Source organism: Balaenoptera musculus, chromosome 20 (genome assembly GCF_009873245.2).
Source record: "Balaenoptera musculus isolate JJ_BM4_2016_0621 chromosome 20, mBalMus1.pri.v3, whole genome shotgun sequence".
NCBI lineage: Eukaryota > Metazoa > Chordata > Mammalia > Artiodactyla > Balaenopteridae > Balaenoptera > Balaenoptera musculus.
The window spans coordinates 41,636,754-41,658,420 of NC_045804.1; the positions used below are offsets into that span (position 1 = coordinate 41,636,754).

Genomic DNA, 21,667 nt, shown 5'->3' on the forward strand with positions numbered 1-21,667 from the left:
ACAGGGCTCTACATTAACATTTGCTCTAATGTGGTGAGATTTGGAAATATTAAAAATCACAAGCATTTCCAGATGACCTTGCAACCTTAACGTTCAATGCATAACTTTGGGATTAAAAATGCAGATTTCAGTATCCAGTGGCATTTCCAATGATTATTATCCTTGAGGTTAAATTTAATAGTTTGAGGAGAAAATAACCAGTAAGATTTTCCTAAAAGTGAAAGGGAAAATTTGAATGAAACATTTCATGCCTCCAAATCAAGAACGTCAAATTTTATCAATTTACTGAAGTTCAATATAAATAACACCAGCTTTACTGAGGCTGTTAAATATTATGTAACACCAAGTAAATTACATAAAATTACATATGTCAAATACTTTTTTCTGTTTATTAACACCACAGTCAAACGTGAATATTAATATAGAGCCTTCTCTGCCAAAAGAGTATAAAAATCCTAAATTTAATTAAATTTAGGGGCCTTCACCAAACTTGCTGCAAGTTTGGGGACATGAATATCCAACAGCCATAAAGCTGTGAAAGCCCCTATAAGGAATAAAATAAATCCCACTTGCCTCAGACTGAACAGGGCAACACTGAGACTCAGCCTCAGCCTGTCCTATGGCAGGGCTATAGGAAGAAGAAAATTTTAATTTTAGAAAAACATTACCCAATTAATTTAAAAGACATGCATTAAAAAAAAATCCCAATGACCAAGCAAGCAAAGGAAAAAAGAGTAGCTCTTTAAAAAAAAAAAAAATCTATTGTCCATTATAATTCCACTCTGAGCCCATACTTTTATTGGGAATCTCGCCCACCCCTGCAAATAACTAAATTTAATTAAACTGAGTTTAAGTTCAGTATGTGACTTGATCAGTGGAACAGGAGTGCTCAAAGAATATTTACCCCATTCCTAACAGTAAAAGTGTGAAAGATTGCTAAAATAGTAAGTATTCAAATCAAATGATACCCAGCAGTCACTCAAAAGTTGATCCTCACCTGCTGGTCTTGTTACTGTCATACACACAATAGAAACTAGTGCCAGACAAAAATCGTTTGTTTTTTTAAAGAAAGTGGTAACAGTGGATGTAAGGCAGAGCCAAAAGTGGCAGCCCCATTAATCTTACAACTTCCTAAATTATGGCAATCACAATGCCTGCCGGTATATATCAAGTCCCCAAAGCTGTCTTCTGTGAGGGCAGATGAAGTTTATTTCAACTCAACTCCATCTATTCTTTAAGAAAGCGTAAGTCAGAGTTAATTATTTCAACATAATTTGTTCCACTCGTGATTTAACCACATTATGGACCCCAGAAGCAATTAGGTAAAAGATATTTTCTAGAAGCTTAATTACGCTCTGATGCATGCACAAATTACACATTAAATATACCAAATGGGCACCATCTGAGCCATATACCTACAAAATACAAGAGATGAATGATGTGCCTAAGTGTTATGCTTAACATTTTGAATTAACTTTTAATTAGAATTCTATCACTTCTTTAAAAGTGGCAATATTTTCTCCTTTCTGACCTCAGAAAGCAACAAACCTCAATATATTGGTTCTCTTTGCATTAAATGCAAATCAAGCTTTGCATAATTTTTGAAACATTACTAACCCATTTTTTTTCCTCTTCCTGATCCCTCTCCCCCACTGCTATAATCCATTCGTAGTTTGTTGATAAGCCTGTACATGAAATGCTTGAGAGACATTTGGTTTGGGAGAATATTTCCTATTTAATAATTCTAAATTTAATTACACCATTTTTACCTTAAAGATTTTCAACACAGGTCTTTCTTTGGCAGTATTTTAAACATGCTGCCAAATCTAATAAGTATATAATTTCAAAACTATTTACGTAGACAGGCGTTTGGTGAGAAAGGGGTAGAGACTTGGCTGCTGGCAGCAGGAAGAAATGCACTCTTGGCAATACATGCATGTTGCCTTTTCAAACTATGAAATTTTTTGACCCTCAAAAACAGCACAGGAAAAAAAAAATAGCACAGGAGCTGTAAAACCACTGGAGCAAAATAGCAGATTTAAAATAACACTCAGCTTTGTTAATACTTACAATGTTTTGTTTAAGATGAATGACTTTTACTTGTCACTTATATACACTCTTATGATAATTAAAACATCTTTCAGTATTTTCTTAATATGGTTAAAGCTTTCTTTTGTTTAAACAAAACTTCAGATTCTGTGCCTTATACCTACACCTTCACATAAAGGTTATAAAGAAATGTTATTTTCTTAGCCGTCTTAACTTTATATTGAGGAAAACTAAACCTGAGTTCATGATATATTAATAATTATACTTTGTACAGGTCATCTGATACTTAGTCATAAAAGTACTCTGCAAAAATGAAGATCAAAAAAATGGATGCCAAAAAGAGGTCAACAAGGCTATTAATATATGAGACTCGCAACATAAGATACTGAATAATAGCAGTCATCTCTACAGAAAAGTTCTCCATAGAGCACAGTTGAACATTCAAATTTCCAAGGATGAAAAGGTTAACAGTAAAAAGCCATTTAGGCTTAATAATAACAGAAGGCAGCCATTTAATCAAAGAAATAATGTAATCTTCCAGGAACATAATAAAATAAAAAATTTCAAATCCATCTGTTAACCATCTTAACAGAGGCACATGTAGATTCTCATCATTACATTAGAATATATACCAGTCATTAACAGTACAGAAGGCTATTACTGCATGCACCTAAGCTTCTAGAAGTTTGCACCTGAAAAGCTTCTGAGGTCCACACAGTACCGCAGTCTCAAAAATAATCGGAAGGAAATGAATGGGTCTGGCACTAGGCTCTAAACATCAGCAGGAAGGAGGGAATATTAAGGTTTACATTTCAAATATCTATGATAGCTAACATATATTGACACACCAAGGGGGTGGAAAGGTGACATAATACAAAGATTTCATACCCATGTAACGACTCATACGTATATCTAAGTTTTTCTGTCAACTGAAGGACTAACATACAATTCTACATATACTGTCCAGTTTAATACATGCAGCTAAGGAACAACCTACAATTCAAAGACAGAATCCAATGATATATCAAAACTGCATTGGTATAACTACGAATTTTATTATGTGGACATCTACTGTGGCATGCATCTGTACAAACCTTTCAGGCAGTGGTCCACAGCTGGGTTATGAATAAAAAGGCATAAATTTTTCTCTCTTTTATTACAATGAAGTTTAACAGTACAGAAAAGTCACATGACCTTGGTGGGTCAGATTTCTTAAACCCTGAAACATGAGGAACTCTAAATACATTAAATATTGTTACACATTCAGACTTCCAATGTACAGGTACTTGAAGACAGTTACAGCCCTCACCAAGCTAGGTTGGGGACATGAAGTCCAACAGCATCTGAAATGCTGTGAAGGCATAACTTTACAAATAGCAACATAAGCTTACAGAACTTGCCTTTATTAGGGTGGTATGTTCATGTAATTCCAGCGCCTTCACAATATAACGAACCAAATTTACTATACTTCACTTCTAAAAACCTAGATGAAACATGAAAAAGAAGCCATACAGTATAAATTGCAACTTCAGGAAAAGTTCCTGCTTTATTATTCCAAATAAATTTTCCCATGTAAAATAAATGTCCAATAGTTCCTGGTATGTGGGAAGATAATGTTTGTTAAAGTCACAATGAAGCCTTATTGACGGAAGCTTGGCTATATAAACAGCACAAGTTGAGAAAAGGTTTAATCTCCAAACCTATTAGACTGGATTGAAGTAAGATCAGTAACGGCCACCTTGCGACATTACAGGAGGTCTCATTCCCATCGGAGGTCGAGGAGGCCCACCTTGGTAAGGGGGCACCATTGGCGGTCCCTGCCCATACGGCGGCATAGCACCAGGAAGATAACCTGGCATGCCTTGATGATGACCACCATACTGACCTAAAAAAACACATTTAAAACACAAAAAAATAGATTGAGTCTGAGCATTGTACTTTTAAATGCAATGCATTTTTCAGATAAATCTGTTTTATGTGTACACTCAGAAAATCCACTAAATAAAATAAACGTAAAAAGAGGAATACCATGAGGCGGCATTGGGGGTCTCATTCCTTGTTGCTGTGGGATGCCTGGCTGTGGTGGCATCATACCTCCAATTGGTCCAACAGGTGGATTACCAATGGGAGCCTGTCCTGGTCGAGGAAGATTACGTTGATATTTAGGTAACTGTGCTCTTCTCTCTTCCTAGGAATAAAAATATGTGAATGTGAAACATCTGAACACAGAGAGTGTTAAGCATGAAGGTAAGCATCTAAAGTCTTTATAGAGTGAGAGTGATTTTTAAATGTTCCCTTACATGCCAATTACTTTCACCCCACAAACCAGTCCAACTACTTAAAATCTTGATGCCTTAAGAAAACCTTAGCTATTTTTATATTTGAAGCATGTTATATTGAACAACTTTCCAGAAATTATAAATTGCTTCAGCAAGAAACTGTGTAATGAAGAAGGTATATGGACTGCAAGGAACCTGCAGATTCTATCTCACACTTGTTTCTTCAATTAATTAAATTTATGAACAACAAAAATAATTTTTGAGAGAATAAGAACCCAACTCACTGTCTTCTTTTAGAAATAGTCTTAGGGGGGATGTATCTAAGATCAAAACATGCAATATTCACTTTGTTTTGTGGTTCTTAAAAATCAGAATGGTAAAAATCACTTAGCATTCAATCAGATCATAAGACCACTGGTATACAAATTAAAACTTTTCAAATGGACAAGTTGCTACCACAGTACTCAATCGAACTCTGCTAGTAAGAAATGTAAACAACTTACCAGCGATATATCCTCATCTGGATGGATCAACTTACTGGTTGCACTGGTCGTCGTAAGTGTAGCAGGCTTACTTGTTATTGAAGCTGCTGGTTTAGCTGCAGTGCTATTTGTTGTACTAGTGGTTGAAGCTGTAGACTGTGTATATGCAGGGAATGTAGGCTTTGGGGGTTCTGTAGTTGTTGCAGGGGTACTATTTAAGGGCTTGAAATCTGTACCAACAGGTCCTTGGACAGCTGCCTGAGCCTGTAAAACATTATCTTTCATCAACAAAACTTCAAAACCCAAAACTGAATATATCTACTACCTATTTAACTTAAAAACAAGACACTAACATTCAATAAGGGACAAAACTTAAAGTTAAAATCATGATCAATCCACAAAATTCAAGATAACACATAATACCAAAAGATGCACATCCAAAACACAGCAGTGGAAACAAGAAACAAGTTAGACTACTTATGTAACTTCTCAGATATCATCTATCTCCTCACCAGAAATTACTTAATTTACAAAGCTTCATATTTATTCCTAACTGAAGAAATATATTATCATATAATGGAATAGCATATTTTCTATTATCATCATTCTAAATTCCTTCTTAAAATTAATCTACCAAGGAGCTCAAAAAAAAAAAAAAGTTAGAAATTATAGAAAACAAATGTTTGGATAAATTTCAGTTACTAAGTATAGCATAAATAATAACTACCAATGGTGACACATTGAAGATATGTCCTTCAGAAGTATTCTTTATATAGTAATACAACGGCCCTCCCAATTAACAATGGCTAGATTATTATGATGGACTAAAGGGTTTAGTAAGCTTTTAAGTATAAAGTTACCAAGTAATAAATTTGTTACTTTTCATAACACTGAACATCTGAAACACGTAAACTAGGTCAACTTTTAGAACCAAATGCAGAGTACTAAATTTCCTTACATTATATGTGATGCATTTAGATTAAACAGCATAAAACAGAATAGCTTAATCATGCATCAGGCTAACCATTGGCCACTAAAATGCATTTACTGCTTACATGCTTTTAACCCTTTAGAACCATAGGAGTTTGGGGTATATTTTTTTCTATTAGTGTGCGGTTCAAATTTTCAAATACCATTGATTTATAAGCCATTAATTTTACTTTAAAAAAATTAAACATAATATATTTTTGGGAAAAGATTTAGTTTTAAAGTAGGGTCCAAAGGGTTAATGAAGTTATAAAGCCATTTTTAACAATTTTAAACTGCAACTTCCTGCGTACTTGTGCTGCGCTAGGAAACAGAGCTTTAGAAGACGCAGACAGACTTTCTGAATTGGATGAAGCTGTACTTGAGCTTGTTACAGGTGTCCCCATCTGTAGCATAAAAGAAAGGAAACAATGAAAAGTCTCCAAACAAATGGGTGAAAATAAGCCACGTGGTAGACTTTTTTTTCAGTATAGATTGCATTTTTCTAAATGCAAAATACAATGCAATCAAATCTGTTTTATATATAGAGGCAGGCAGTTAATGCACTTACAATAAACAGTGACACTATGAGCCTCAAAAAAACTTTTTAAATTCTACACCAATAAACCTAATTAACCACAGGTTTTTTCCCCTAAAACTAATGTTTTACACTATGATATTTCAAAACTGGTACCTTAAACTGAGATTATGATGCATTATTGACACTTCAATCCAATTCTCCATCGATAACTACAATTTTTGCCAAAAGTTTAATAGGATAAACAAAAAACAATAAACAAAATCCCCCCACATCGAAAACATAAGTTAATGTACTTAAAAAGTAATGCTTTTAATTTAGGAACTACAAACAGAAAAAAATTTGAAAAAAGTAAACATCTAAGGGATAATTTTAAGGTGAACAATAAAGAACATACATCCTGAGCGTCTCAATTCTGAACGAATTAAATACATCTGCTTAACTCTGAATCAAACTGGGGGGAAAAAGCAAAGGTAACAACCATTATATACATGCTATATATAAAAGAAGGACTTTTTGCTTCTGAGTTCTGGGGAGAAAAAAAAAAGGACGAGTAGGAAATATGAGTGTGACTAGGTCAAAAGACGTTAAATGATGCCCTTCCAGCAACAGTGAGGCACTACTGTCTGTCACAATTCTAGACTAAAGGAAGAGCCCAAAAATTATTTGCTAAGGTCTTAGGATTTTTCATCTTTGACTTTGGTTTTCATTCTACTCATAGCTCATTAGGTAAAGGAGGACCTCATAACATTTTTATGTATTTAAGTTCCCAGAAATTAAATTTTCATTTCTAACTAAAGCTAAGAATAACCAGAGTTCACAACTACGAAAAAATAACATACTACACTATTTTCTGGTTCCAGTCAACCTTTTATGAGTAAAGGAAATCAATGTGTGCAAAAATGGAAGAGAACGCCACTTCTTCAGTATAGTTAATAAATTGTATTAAGAAGATTACTATTTTTAAAATGACTTGACATTTTCAAAGAGTTCAGTGAATAACTCCACTTTACCTTGAAATATAAGTGCACTCTTTTTCAGAAATTTCACCTTACCTGTCCTGCACTGGGGAAAAGAGGCTTAGTAACTGGAGGCTGTGGAGCTGGAACTGTTGCTGTTGGTGCAGGTGGTCTGTTAAGAATACCTGGTGCTGAAACAGCCTGTGCTTGAGTCATTGGAGGAATTCCAGGACGTGGAACAGGAGGGGGCATACCTGCAGAGAAGAAATACTGGAGTGGGACCCGGTTGCTGAAACATTTAGTTTAGAAAAAATACTTCCTCAAAACTTTGCCATTAAAACATACTAAATTAAATTTAAAATGATTCTAGGGAATTCCCTGGCAGTCCAGTGGTTAGGACTCGGCTTTCACTGCTGTGGCCCGGGATCAATCCCTGGTAAGGGAACCAAGATCTCATAAGCCGTGCGGCACAGACACACACACAAAAAAGATTCTATACTATAAAGTTATCAATACTGACGACTGACTGCTGAACTCAATGAAGCTCAAAGTACTTAGGCACTTGCCCCCTTGGAACAGTTTTGCCTCCAACTTTCCACACCTTTGCGTCTCTTCAGAATTTTGGGACATGAAAGATACCACTAGAAACCCTGTATATGGGCAAAGCCAACAATTAGGCTTATTGATATTACTGATGCAGCGAATTTTTGAAACATAGAATTATTTCAATCATCTAACAGATGTTTCCAGAACTCTAATGCAAACTACAGTAAAAACTGTTAATAGGTCATATACCCATAAAAATTTTTCCAGAAACTAAGTTATTCCTTTAAGTGTGCTTTAAATACACAAATTTTCCTAAAATATACCACTAGGCATTCTTTGAAGTTCCTCAATGTAACTTAAAACTTTTACTGACTTCACATTACCAAGTGAACATAGGTTATTTTTCTGTATTCATTTAAATGCCTAAAATTCTCTCAGAGCATGATGTACGTGAAGCTGTTGCCTATAAATTAATGGTTGCACTGGCATGATTCATATTTTGCTGCTGCTTTATTTTTCTGTTCCTTTTACACTATCACTTGAGTACATTTGAATCTGGCTATAGACTGCAAACCAAACTTGCTAGGATTAAAATGCTAGGCAATGGACTCAGAGAGCCTCATGAAGACCTCTGTGGCACATTTACTGGGCTAACCAAATCCCTTTCCCCACACTGTAGGCTAAAAAGTAAAGATACTTTATTTCCCAGGCTTCCCTGCACCTAGAAGCTCCATTAGACCTATTTCTGGCCAATGATATGTAAAAGGCTAAGGAGATTCTGGGAAAGTTACTTTGTTCCCCAATACGAGAAAAAGGAAAGCACCCTTTCTTGCCTGAGATCTTATAACTACTGAGTTACATGTCTGAGAGAGAAAGCTAAGGTTGGTAAAGTGGAAAATTTTTAAAGTATGGGTTCTTGTTATCACTGGAGCCACTGAGTCTACCACTTTTAGGTTGAGTGAGATAATAAATACCTACATTGTTTAATAGTTTGTTGGATTTCTCTATTACTTGTTAAGAGTCTCTAGTACTTGCCTAAAATATTCCTAACAGATATAACCACTCTTTTTTTTTTTTTTTTTTTTTTTTTAATTTTTACGCTTTATTTATTTATTTTTGGCTGTGTTGGGTCTTCGTTTCTGTGCGTGGGCTTTCTCTGGTTGTGGCGAGTGGGGGCCGCTCTTCATCGCTGTGCGTGGGCCTCTCACTGTCGCGGCCTCTCTTGTTGCGGAGCACAGGCTCCAAACGCGCAGGCTCAGTACTTGTGGCTCACGGGCCTAGTTGCTCCGCGGCATGTGGGATCTTCCCAGACCAGGGCTCGAACCCGTGTCCCCTGCATTGGCAGGCAGATTCTCAACCACTGCGCCACCAGGGAAGCCCATAACCACTCTTAAGTCACAGGCTCAGTGACTCACTCTGGTTGCTTTGAGGACTACTTTTACTATTTCAAAACTCGGAACTCAAAACAAAACGAGATCATCACATTTCTCACAGTAATTTTAAAAAGAAGTCACTGGGGCTTCCCTGGTGGCGCAGTGTTGAGAGTCTGCCTGCCAATGCAGGGGACACGGGTTCGAGCCCTGGTCTGGGAGGATCCCACATACCGCAGAGCAATTGGGCCCGTGATCCACAACTGCTGAGCCTGCGCGTCTGGAGCCTGTACTCCGCAACGAGAGGCCGCGACAGTGAGAGGCCCGCGCACCGCGATGAAGAGTGGGCCCCGCTCGCCGCAACTGGAGAAAGCCCTCGCACAGAAACGAAGACCCAACACAGCCAAAAATAAATAAATAAATAAATAAATTTATTTAAAAAAAATAATAAGCCAGGAAATATATATCTGCGCTCTTCCACAAAAAAATAAAATATAAAATAAAATAAAAAGTCACTAACTTACAGAAACTTTAAAATTACACCAATTTTAAAACTGCACCAATGCCCACAAATCTACTGTCTAAAATACTTAAGAATAAAGCACTTCTGTCATATTAAAAAGGAAACTAACATTTCATACCTGGTGGCATACCAGGCATCAGAGGTGGTATTCCCGGTCCAGGTGGCATCATCCCACCCATTGGCATCATTCTATTAGAAAGCAAATTTCAAGAGACAACTAAAGTTAATTAACAGTATAAAACATTAGAAAATATTTTGGCTAAAGCCTGAAACAATAGATAAGACTTGAATTTGACCCCTAATACTGAAATCAATCAAGCTGAAAGAACACACAACACACTAAAACAATTCTATCAAAATAAATTCCCTAAAAACCAGCAAACTCTTTGGTTTACCAGTAAAATAGGGGAAAAAATTCAGTCTTTGTTAACAGAACATTTTAATACATTTAAAGTCACTGAGAACAATTATTATACTCTCCTTAATATAAACAAGAGGCCTTATCCAAAACGTGTGTAACTGGAAAACAAAATCACCTTTTGTCTCACTTGGAAAATATCCACAGAATATTAATCAAAAAAACAAAACAAAAAAATCCTCTATATTTTAGAGTTATCAGATTTTTTCAAAATCAAAATACTGAATGTACTCTGTGGAGTAAAGATTTGTTTTGGACAGGCACGGAAAAACTACCATCAAAATTAAAGATAATCAAAAGTAAACTCAGAATCCCTACTTTTCATGTACAAAGTTCCTAACACTAAACCAGGACTTAAAAACACAACCCATATTTGTTTTCCTTTCCTTAAAAGAGCTCACCTTCAAATATCAGTGTCCAATTCACTTAAAAAATTACAAGTTTGTGAATTAATGATTTAGGACTCTTATCAGAATAACTTCTATATATAGATTTTATTAGAAGAAAAATCAATTACCTTCTATAGTAACAGAGCACGTAATTTGGCAAAGGAATATATACTCTTTCTTAAATATCAACCCTTTTTACTAAGTCCCCTTACTTTTAGCAGTTTGGGGAAAACAGCTGCACAATTAGAAAATGCTTTGTTTATATGAGTCTATTACGATTTCCTCACAGATGTTTTAGTTCCCTCCTTTAAGAGATCTGTGTCAATCAGTTTGCAAAGTTTAGAAGTTTTAGTGAGGAAGATTAGAAAACTTCTGAAGTCAACTTAATAGATACCATTAAACACACAAAAAAATGACATTATGATTATACCTCCTGAATTACATTACGAATGAGATGCTTACATGTTTTCACCGCAAAATGACTGGGTGTATTTTCTCTGATGATGCAATCTGTGAAAATGTATGACAAAATCAAAATCTAACTGATTTTCAAAATACAGTGGGAAAGTGTATTGTATACCTCTCACATCCAACAATACTTAAATAAAAGTGATGGGCACGAGCACCTCATATTCATTTTAGTTCTTGATGCCTTGACAAATAAATCATTTACAGAGTTTGCTTCTTGTCACAACTACAAAGTGTCATGGACAGTTTTGAATCTCAGAAACTCAAATCTACAACCAACTACTTTAATTACATCAGATGCAACTGAAGCAGATGGCTGCCTACATACATCGTAAAACCCAAAAATCTATTCTCTTCAGAGTCAAATTTATATTCCTTAAATTTATTAGTAGATCCCTTTATTAGGTAAGTTTAATAGTTACAGAGCCCATACCTTTTAGAAGCAAAAAGAAAAAAAAAAACAGCAAAGTAACATTTAAGTGATGTAACACACCCAAGTTGAAAAAGATCATTACTAGGCATAAGCCCACAAGTCAATTAAAAGAGTTTTCTTACCCAGGTGGCATTCCTGGCATAACTGGTGGCATTCCTGGCATCAGAGGAGGAACACCTGGCATTAATGGAGGTATGCCTATAAACAAGAATTTCAACCAAAAAAATAAAAAAGGGTTAAGAGGAAAAAATTAATACTTCTAAACTGTGTCAACAAAGACCTGAGAATGTTAAATTGTAAGAAGCCTTATGTGCTACCTGGAGGCATTCCTGGTGCTCCTGGAACTGGTGGTAGTCCTGGTTGTGCCATTGGGGGGATATAACCTTGTTGAGGTTGAACAGGCTGTGGTTGAAATGAAGTTGAAGCTGCAGAGTCATCATCATCATATTCATCAGAATCCTCTTGTTGTTTCTTTTTTTGACTCTCTGCTAAAAAAAGTTTAAATTAATTTTTCCCATAGAGTAAAAAAAGAAAACCTAAGCAAGTTTAAGACATTCAACATTTAAAAATTTTATTTCAGTGCAACTAGCTCCCGAGATTTTTCTTCCAAAAAAAACTCAGTTAACACTGCTCTTTACTCTTCAAATGTTTTTTCAATCTGTATTAAGCAAGAAGGTTAACATCCTTTCCCTATTCTATGCCAGGTAAAGAACATTTTCCTAAAGCAGTTATACTTTAAAAAACAGCTTTCTATTCCACTCCAAAAGGTAAACTATGAAAACTAGTCTGACCTCTCCGTAATGCTTTTCAAAACGAAAGAATTCATAGGTTATTAGTAAGTTTCTATCATTGGGATAGGAGAGGGCCGCAAATCCCAAGTCAAATACACCGCTAAAAAAATTTACTATTAGTGGTTTCATAAAGCAAAACAAGCTACCTTCCTTTTCAAAGGCCTCAACACTTGCTAAATCCACCTGGAATTCAATTATGAGTAAAAATATTATAAAATGTATGGAATGATCCAAATGCTACCACATATACAAATAAAATACATTAACTTCGAACATAAGACAAAAAAAAAAACCCTCAAAATTGGAATTCTGAATGGACCTAACATCTACCATTAAATTTATACTTGAAAATATTGTAATACTACTCTCACTAGTTAAGCTGTATCAAGAAAAAGCATACATCTTAGTATTTACCTTGTGTTTTCTGTTCAAGAAGTCGTCTTCTTTCATCCATGTCTTTTTCTGGAATACCTTCCATACCATATATTTCCAACTCTATGTCTGTTCTCCCAGGTATTGCATTTGGTACTGCATCTATTGTCTCTTTATGCACCTAACATTAAAAAAAAAAAAAAAAAACCCACACAAACAAAACAGAAACCTTCCATTAGATAGACAAAAGTGCCTCATGAAAGTCTTTTAAAGAGTAATTTTAAATTACTCAGAGACCACTTAGTATAATGGTTAAGAATGACTGGTTCCATAGTGAGACTATGTGGATTCAAGCCCAGCTTTATGGCCTACTAGCTATGTGAGATTAGGCAAATTCTTTGACCTAAGTCTCAGTTTACTTCACCTATTCAGCACCTAACTTCTGGGGTCATTTTTAGGATTAAAAAAGATACTGTGTATGTAAAAAGCACTTGGCAATGTGAAGCACATAGCAAGGGCTCAATAAACAATTTCAAGTTTACCTTATAACCTTGATTGCTTGAATTATTAACAATGAACTAATAGTGCTACTCAAATCAGAGAAGTGTGAAGTCTGAACTAAGTAAAGCTTATGAAGTCTTAAAATTAAATATTAGAATAAAGTAAATTTTCCAAGAATGTATCCTGAGACAGCTAGTAGCTACAAACCACAAAAGTGACATTTCCAATTAGCACTACCCGTAACTAATGAGTCACCTGAAGAGCCTAACACTGCCATAGTAGTGATCCTGTCACCTTCCATCTCTGAATTTATTTGGCAGATCACAAAAAGAAGTCCTTCAGAGGTTTTATTGTAAAACACTGGGGATCTAGCACCTTTTTTCACTGTATGGTTTTTGCTAGATCAAACATTTCTAACCCTCAAACGCGAATAACTTTTGCCAATATGCTAAAATCCCTGTCAGTCTTGGTTTCTTACGCAAAAGGTATTAACTTAGGCTAAAGGATGTCAAAATAGTTTGCCTAAAATATCAGCTTCACCTGGAAGCTTATTAGAAATGCAAATTCTACACCAATAAAAATTTTTTAAAAAATAAATAAGAAATGCAAATTCTCAGGCCACACCTGAGCCCTACTGAATCAGAAACTCTTGGGTGGAACCACAAATATATCTAACAAGACTTCAAGGTGATTCCTTTGCACACTCAAGTTTGAGAACCACTTATTTAGGTTAATGACTTGGATATATTGGTCCAAGTAACACTCAATTTTTCTTTCCTTCCAAGACACTTTCATGGAAGAATAGAAAGGTAATTAAAGAAAACTAAGTATTTTCCTGGAGGAATATCTCAAAGATTTTAAAAAGTGATATGCAAATCAAATTCACAAATTATCTTATTGTGATTAAAAGATCCATGAATAAAGCTACTCAATGAGTGACAATCACCATTTTCTAAATTTTTTGGAATATGTTACTTCTCTTGATGAAGGCAGATGAAGTAACTCATATATATGTTCTCTGAAAAAATACAATTACATTCACATACACATTAACTAGTTTTCACTACATTTCTAAGTGATGAAGGAAAGAAATACCTTAATTAAAAGGTATTGCAAAGAGAAGAAAAAATAACGCCATTCACTCAAAATCTTCCCAACCTTATGTTACAGCCAGAATTAGATTTCTTAGAGTCTTACGTAGTAGAAATTAGTATGGTCTCGGCTGAAAAGATAGGAGCAAACATTGATGTAAAACATCTAAACTACTAATGTCCTAAACTAATCTATAAAACTCCAGCATGTGTCTGATTTAACTGCCATGCCTATCTCACAGGCTGCTGTGAAATTATGGTTAAGAACATATAAACAAAAGCACTTAGTCAATTAAAGATTATTACTAATAGTTTCTTAACTAATCTCCTTCCAGCTTCCACTCCATTTCTCTGCTCTTCTCTATAGTACAACTCCTTGAAACAGCGTCTCTACTTTCCCCTCTCAGTTTCTCTTGCAAGCATTCCTATCAGCCTTTCATCCTCTTCATTCTAGGAAATCACTCTTGGCAAGTAACCAATGACCTCTACTTTGATTAATCCAATCTTAGTCCTGTGCTTAACTAACCTACCACCAGCATTTGACTTAAATAAATAACTCACTCCTTGAAACACTTCATTTGGCTTCCACAGCACCACTCTCTTGGTTTTCCTACCTTTTCAATCTTCTTGATTGGTTTCTTTTAATCTTCTGACCTCTAAATGCTGGGAGTGGCCCAAGGTGGTGTCCTTGGCACCACTTTTCTATCTATATTCTACTCCCTAAGGACACATAATATCATGGCTTAAAATAGCCATCCTTATACTGTATCCCCCCAAATTTCTATCACCAGCTCCAACCTCTCTGAACTGCAGACCTGTAGATTCAACTGCTTATATGACATCTTCATCTGGATATTCAACAGACCTTCTCAAAATCTCAAAACTAACACACCCACACTCAAAAAAAATCAACATAAGATGATCCTGATAGCCTCATCCCTAAGCCTATCTTTCCTGCAGCTTTCCACATTTCAGTACAGTCGTCCCTTGGTACCAAGGCATGATTGGTTCCAGGACCACTCCCCCCAATACCAAGGATGCTCAAGTCCCTTATATAAAATGGCGTAGTACAGTTAGCCCTCTGTAGCCACGGATTCTGCACACGTGGATTCAACTTACCTAATTTCAATCGCAGTGTAATACGCAGATGTGGATACCAAGGGCCAAATGAATACAGTAACTCACTTTTCACACTGCTCAGGCCAAAAACTTTCAGATCAACCTCCACTCCTCACTTTCTCATACTCCACATCTAATTCATCAGCAAATTCTCTGTCACCATCACCTCTTGCCTGGCATACTCTTGCCTGGTCTCCTAAGTGGTCTTACTGCACTCTACAGTCTACTCTCAACCCTGCAGCCAAAATGACTCTTTAAGAAGTGTGCCAAAGCATGTTACATCTCAATTAAAACCTCCCATTTCATTCAGTATTAAAGAAAATGGCCTACAATAGCCTGCAAGCCCTCCTATGTAAAGTAGCACATTGCTGCCCTTGCCCTCAATATAGGAGAATGCTCCTGACGTGAAGGTCTTTCATTTGCTGTTCCCTGGAATCTCTCCCTCACCTCCTTTCAGATCTCTGTTCAGATGTCAGTTTCTCATTCAGGCCTGTACTACCTTGTGGCCCTCCCCTACCTAGTTTTAACCCTTACCTAGTTTTAGTTTTGTCACATATCAGCATAAAATTAAATATTTATAGGTTGTTCTCCTCCACAATGTAAATCTAAACTCCACAATGATAACTTTGATTTATTCACTGCTGTATATTCAGTGCCTAAAACATTGTACAGTACTGTCTCACAGAAACTTTGTGATAAATGGTAATGTTCTGCATCTGTACTATCCAATACAACAGTCATCCACCAGTCACTTGTGGCTGAGCACTGGAAATGTGACTATAATGTGACTGAGGAATTGAAGTTTTAATTTTTAAATTTCTGTTTAAATAGCCGCAAGTAACTAGTGACTAACACAGTGGAAAACTGTGGGTTTCATATTTTTAAATGGATACAGAATTGTTATTATAGCGACATAATTGGAGTGAAACAGATCTTTATAAACTTATTTTTAAACTTGGGGAAGCAATATCTTGTTTTAATTTACCTCCCTGCCTCCTACCAACAGTAGTTTCCAATGAATGGGGATTTGCTCATCTCACATCTCGCTAGGGTCCAATTAGGCAAAACTTCAGGCAGCTCTAGGACTGGTAAAAGTAGAAGAAATAATGTTGAATAAAAAAGGTACTTATTAGGGCTTCCCTGGTGGCGCAGTGGTTGAGAATCTGCCTGCCAATGCAGGGGACCCGGGTTCGAGCCCTGGTTTGGGAAGATCCCACATGCCGCGGAGCAACTAGGCCCGTGAGCCACAACTACTGAGCCTGCGCGTCTCAAGCCTGTGCTCCGCAACAAGAGAGGCCGCGATAGTGAGAAGCCCGCGCACCGTGATGAAGAGTGGCCCCCGCTTGCCACAACTGGAGAAAGCCCTCGCACAGAAACGAAGACCCAACACAGCCATAAATAAATAAATAAATTTTTTTTTTTAAAAAAAGGTACTTATTAGATCTTCAAAAATATAAATTACAAAGCCCTCCCCACCTAGTAGTGAAAGAACTCAAGAAACCTAGAAATTATTAAATGAAACACCATGCCACCATTCCAAAAGAGGTCCATGGAATAAATGGTAGCCTAGCCCCAGGCAACAGATTATAACAAATCCTTCAAGGACAGTAAGTAATGGCGGTTAATTCTGTACTAATTCTTATGGGATTGGATTTGGTCAGACTGCCCACAAAATTTAAATCACTGATCCTTGTTCTCTTAGCCAAGTACTGAGGAAATACTTCGTGATCTCAACCTAATTGTCACCCATCTAAATCTAGGATAAAAGGTATTGTCAATAATTTAAAGGTAAATACTAGCATAAACTCTTTAAACATGAAAAATCAATTGTTTATCTTCTCAATGGCTAAAAAACAGGGTTTTTTTCTATTTTAAAGCTGACTGGTCATCTTATCTAATCTTTTGCAATAAACAAAAAAAAAACTCTACAGCTATCTAAGAGAAATTCAAGATTTTTTCCCCATGTTGTTTCCAAACTACAAGAGAGCAAAAATTAAATACAGAAGAAACTCCTTACCTGCATGCAATGAATAGCTAAGCCAGGTCCTGTATACAATTTCTTATGACATATATGACATTTAAAATGCTTTGCTTTTTGGTGCTGTATAAGGATCTTCTCATCATCAAAATCTCTATTACAATACCTGATCACTATTGTTAAGGTACAAAAATAGCACAATAATGACACTGCCTATAAAAAATAAATCTGTAATGAAAGAGAACAGCAGTAACATTAAAAACAGGCAACAGCTAAAACCAAGAGTACTTTATATAAACTCTACTTTTGATATTTATTATATAACTAAGGATTAACCTGCCACATAATTTTGGAATTTTCAATGTCCTGGAAGATCACAATATCTCTTCACCACCCCTAAATAAACACATCTCAGTAGGCAATATGGTTTTGTCAAATTCCCGCGTTACACACAGATTTATATGAAATTAACTTTTCTTTTGCTCAATGTCCCAACATTTACAAATACACACTGTGAACTGGAAGGGTTCAAAATGTTTAAAAAAAAAAAAAACCCAAAGTTAATGTGGACAGAACTTCAAAAATTAGAAGATGAAAATAATCGAAATACCAAGAATTTACCTAACATTTAAAATTTAATGTTTATATTATTTAGAATCTGAAAATAAGTTCATTGCGACAATTTCCTATGAACAATCCACAAAGTTGCTTGCAATTCCGTACGAATTTGTCGCCCAAGAATGTATTTAAATTCACAGATAAGTTCTGTCAATAATACTGAGAATTCTTCTCTCCCTTGTCAGATTTTCCTAAAAGCACTTTACAAAATCCGTAACCGTTTTTCAACTATTATATAAATAAATGAAGCGTTTTTAGGTACCAGACAGTAAATAAAATCAATTGAAACGTAAAGTTTACTAACGTTTCCGGGGGAAAAAAAAAAAAAACCGACGCCACGTTTCATTAGTAAGAGGCACTTTCTCACTCCAATAAAACCAGGTAAAAAGATAACAAGAAACCCCACCCTGTAAGAGAACGCTTCTCCAAGATTAAGGCGTCAGTGGGTGGGAGGCGGAAGCTAGATCTTCCCCCCAACCCCCGCAAAAAAAAAAAAAAAAAAGGGGGGGTGGGGGGGCGTCGAAATCAAGATTGACTAACATAAGCCTTTACTAAACCACCGATTCTACAAAAAAAAAAAAAAAAAAAAGAAAAAGAAAAAAGTGGGTGACCGACTCCGGAAGCTCCCCCCTGATCCGCCACAGAGTCAATCAGCGTACTATACTGGAAGCAAGTTCCTTTGTTGAACCGTCACCAAAACGACGGAGTGTGGCAGAAGAGTCCTCAGGGGACTCTGTCCTTGGTGAAGGGGGTCCAAGCCGCCTCCCCGTGGGTCAACGCTCGCACCAAACCAAGACCCTCCTGAGTCACGGAGTCCCACGACCCACAATGCCAGAGCTTCTCGCCCCAGGGACCCCATTTTCCGAGAAACATTCCCAAGTCCGAGTCCAGCCACCAAACCACCGACCCCGAGGCCTAGATCCCACTCTCCGCCATAGGCCAAAGCCAGGCCTCCCCGTCCCAGTCACCACCAACCGGCGCCCCCGCTCGGCCTCGACTTCAAACCGACAAAGGATACCAGCACCACGGCTTCAGCTGCTTCTTCTTCTTGCGACCCATAACTGCGCTCTACCGACAAAAAAAAAGGGAGGAGAAAACAAGCAGGAAAAACTAGCCGAAGAGTCGCTCACTCTCCCGACCCTACCGCCACCACCGCGTCCCACAGGAAACAGCCACAAAATGGCCGACGCCCTCGCTCGCTGCTCTGCCTCCCGTCAGGCACTGCGGCCGGGGGCGGTGCCAGGCAGGGGAGGGTCACATGACGAGGCCTCGCCCTGAGTGGGCGGACACTCGCGCCAGCGGAGGGCTGGCTGCCATCTTGTCCGTGCGTGCGGTCCGGGCTCTCCCGTGCGTGCGAATTACTCCGGGTTTATTTTGTTTGAAAAAGAGCCGGTGACACGTAGGTGCGCCGAGACAGCGCGAATTGGAGAAAAAAAAAAACCTCAATAGGTTACCAGAGTAATTCAAGGTAAACTACAAATAAAGGATAATTGAGACAGCGCCCAGTTTTTCATTTTGTTTCATTTCCCGGATTACTCCTTTCTGTAGTAAGTGTTGGACGTTTGCCTACTAAGTCGAAGAAGTCGCAGTCTTTGCCTTGTAATTCACAGATCGGTGACGGATGCGTAAACGACGCAGCGTGGCCACCGCGGTGACGGAAATTCGAGGTGCTGCGGAACCTCAGAGGAGGGGAACCTCAGAGGAGGGGAACCGTTTACAGGGCCTTGGCGGTCATTGGGGTATCGAGGAAGGCTTCCTGCAGGGTCAATGGGAGCAAACGAGGTGGAGGAGAGGGTATCTCACTAAGGGCGCAAAAAGTGCACGTCTTTGAGCCTGAGCACCTGAAAAAACACTAGAGATAGTAGGGTTGGAGCTCCTAGTGAAGGGGCTGATGGCAAGAGATAATCCTAGGGAGGCTGGCAAAGGCGACTTCCGGAGATTCTCCAGCAGTCTGAGGAGCTGGATTTTATGCTGAAGTCTCTGGGAAGCAACAGAAGAGTTTTAAGAGGGCAGGTAGAGAAAAACGCAAATAAGAGTATAGCTGGTTAAGAGTCCAGTGCTTGGGTTCATTTTCCACCAGTGCCACTGCCTATTTGCATGGCTTTGGGCAAGCCACTTAAACTTCCTCTGTCTGCACTTAGAGTTTGGCATAGAGAAATAACCAGTAATGTAACTTAGATGTTACTATTAAAAGGAAAAAGTAATAGTAGATATCCATGGAGCACTTATCGTGGGCCAGACAAGGACCCCACAAGCTGCAGGGCGGAGCAGCCAAAAAAGGGGGGGAGCGGGGAGTTGAAGTAATTGACACAAAGTCACAGAGTTAGTAAGTATGAAGCTGAATTAGATTTGCGTTTTAGAAAAAATCGTTTTGCCTACAGTGAGAACAGTGGATTGGTGGAGGCTGAAAGGCAAGTCATAGAGAATGTGACAGTAATCTGGATAAGAGATGAAATTGGTCTGAAGTAGGGAGTGATTATAGAAAAGCATTTATTCATTCTTCCTAAAATAAAAAATAAGATAATTTTAGATGGTGCCCAGTGCTCTACCAAAAACAAAAATGAAGAAAGAAGGTGATGGAACAATATAAGGATGTCCACTCTTGCCACTCTTATTCAACATTGTACTGCAGGTCCAGCCAGGGTGATTAGGCAAGAAAAAGAAGTAAAAGGAATCCAGATTGGAATGGAACAAGTAAAACCATTTCTATTCAGAGATGGCATGAGTGTGTGAATAAAAGAAAAAGCCCGCAAAGAAAAAGTAATGTGTTGAAATCCTACCCCCCAGTACCTCATAATGTGACCTTATTTGGAAATAGAGTCTTTAGAGAGGTAATAATGCTAAGGTGAGGTCATTGGGGTGGACACTGATGACTGGTGTCCTTACAAAAAGAGGAAATTTGGTTGCAGAGATAGGTATAGAAGAAAACAATATAAAGAGACATAGGAAGGAGACCACTATAAATCAAGGAGAAAAACCTGGAACAGACTTTTCCCCATAGCCCTCAGAAAGAACCAACCCTGTTTTCACCTTGACTTTGGACTTCTAACCTCTAGAACTGTGGGACAATAAATTTTGTTGTTTAGGGTGCAGTGGTTAGGACTCAGCACTTTCACTGCTGGGACCCTAAGGTTCAGTCCTGCAAGCCACACAGCCAAAAAAAAATTTTTTTGCGTGTGTGTTTAAACCACTCAGTCTGTGGTACTTTGTTAATGGGAACCCTGGAAACTAATACACTTGGTTATAGAAAATTCTAAGGAATACATTTTTTAAAAATCTAGAGCTAATAAGCGTTCAACAAAGTTCACAGTACAAGGTCAATATACAAAAATCAATTGTACTTCTATACACTAGCAACAAGCAATCAAAATAAAATTAAGAAAACAATTCTGTTTACAATAGCATCAAAAAGCATAAAAATTAGGAATAACTTTAACAAAAGTTCTGAACTATACTCTGGAAAACCAAAATATTGTAAGAAATTAAAGATCTAAAGAAGTGAAAAAAAACAAAAAACAAAACAAAACAACCCTGAGATTAATTGTCCAATAATTTTAGGTCAACAAGTCATCCTCAATTAAATTTTGCAGTATTAAGAGTTCTAGAGGGACTTCCCTGGTGGCGCAGTGGTTGAGAATCTGCCTGCCAATGCAGGGGACACGGGTTCGAGCCCTGGTCTGGGAAGATCCCACATGCCACGGAGCAACTAGGCCCATGAGCCACAACTACTGAGCCCGCGCGTCTGGAGCTTGTGCTCCTCAACAAGAGAGGCCACGA

The 21,667-nt window shown here is 37.4% G+C and overlaps 1 protein-coding gene across 6 annotated transcripts; it reads right to left on the minus strand.

Annotated features, from left to right (window-relative positions):
• Nucleotides 1–3,084: 3,084 nt before the first annotated feature.
• Nucleotides 3,085–19,103, minus strand: ZNF207 (zinc finger protein 207). 6 transcript variants are annotated; one of them, XM_036837876.1, is made up of 12 exons: nucleotides 18,909–19,103; nucleotides 17,312–17,438; nucleotides 12,626–12,764; nucleotides 11,738–11,908; nucleotides 11,543–11,618; nucleotides 10,982–11,029; nucleotides 9,831–9,901; nucleotides 7,370–7,527; nucleotides 6,091–6,183; nucleotides 4,832–5,074; nucleotides 4,078–4,237; nucleotides 3,085–3,934 (listed from the first exon to the last, which is right to left on the minus strand). In XM_036837876.1, exons 1-12 carry the CDS (start codon nucleotides 18,947–18,949, stop codon nucleotides 3,774–3,776), a joined length of 1,488 nt encoding a protein of 495 aa, XP_036693771.1. In that variant the 5' UTR covers nucleotides 18,950–19,103; the 3' UTR covers nucleotides 3,085–3,773. The 6 variants fall into 6 exon arrangements, with proteins under 6 accessions (XP_036693771.1, XP_036693772.1, XP_036693773.1 ...); XM_036837877.1 differs by having other exon boundaries at nucleotides 11,738–11,905; nucleotides 18,909–19,083; XM_036837878.1 differs by lacking the exon at nucleotides 10,982–11,029 and having other exon boundaries at nucleotides 18,909–19,096.
• Nucleotides 19,104–21,667: the final 2,564 nt, after the last annotated feature.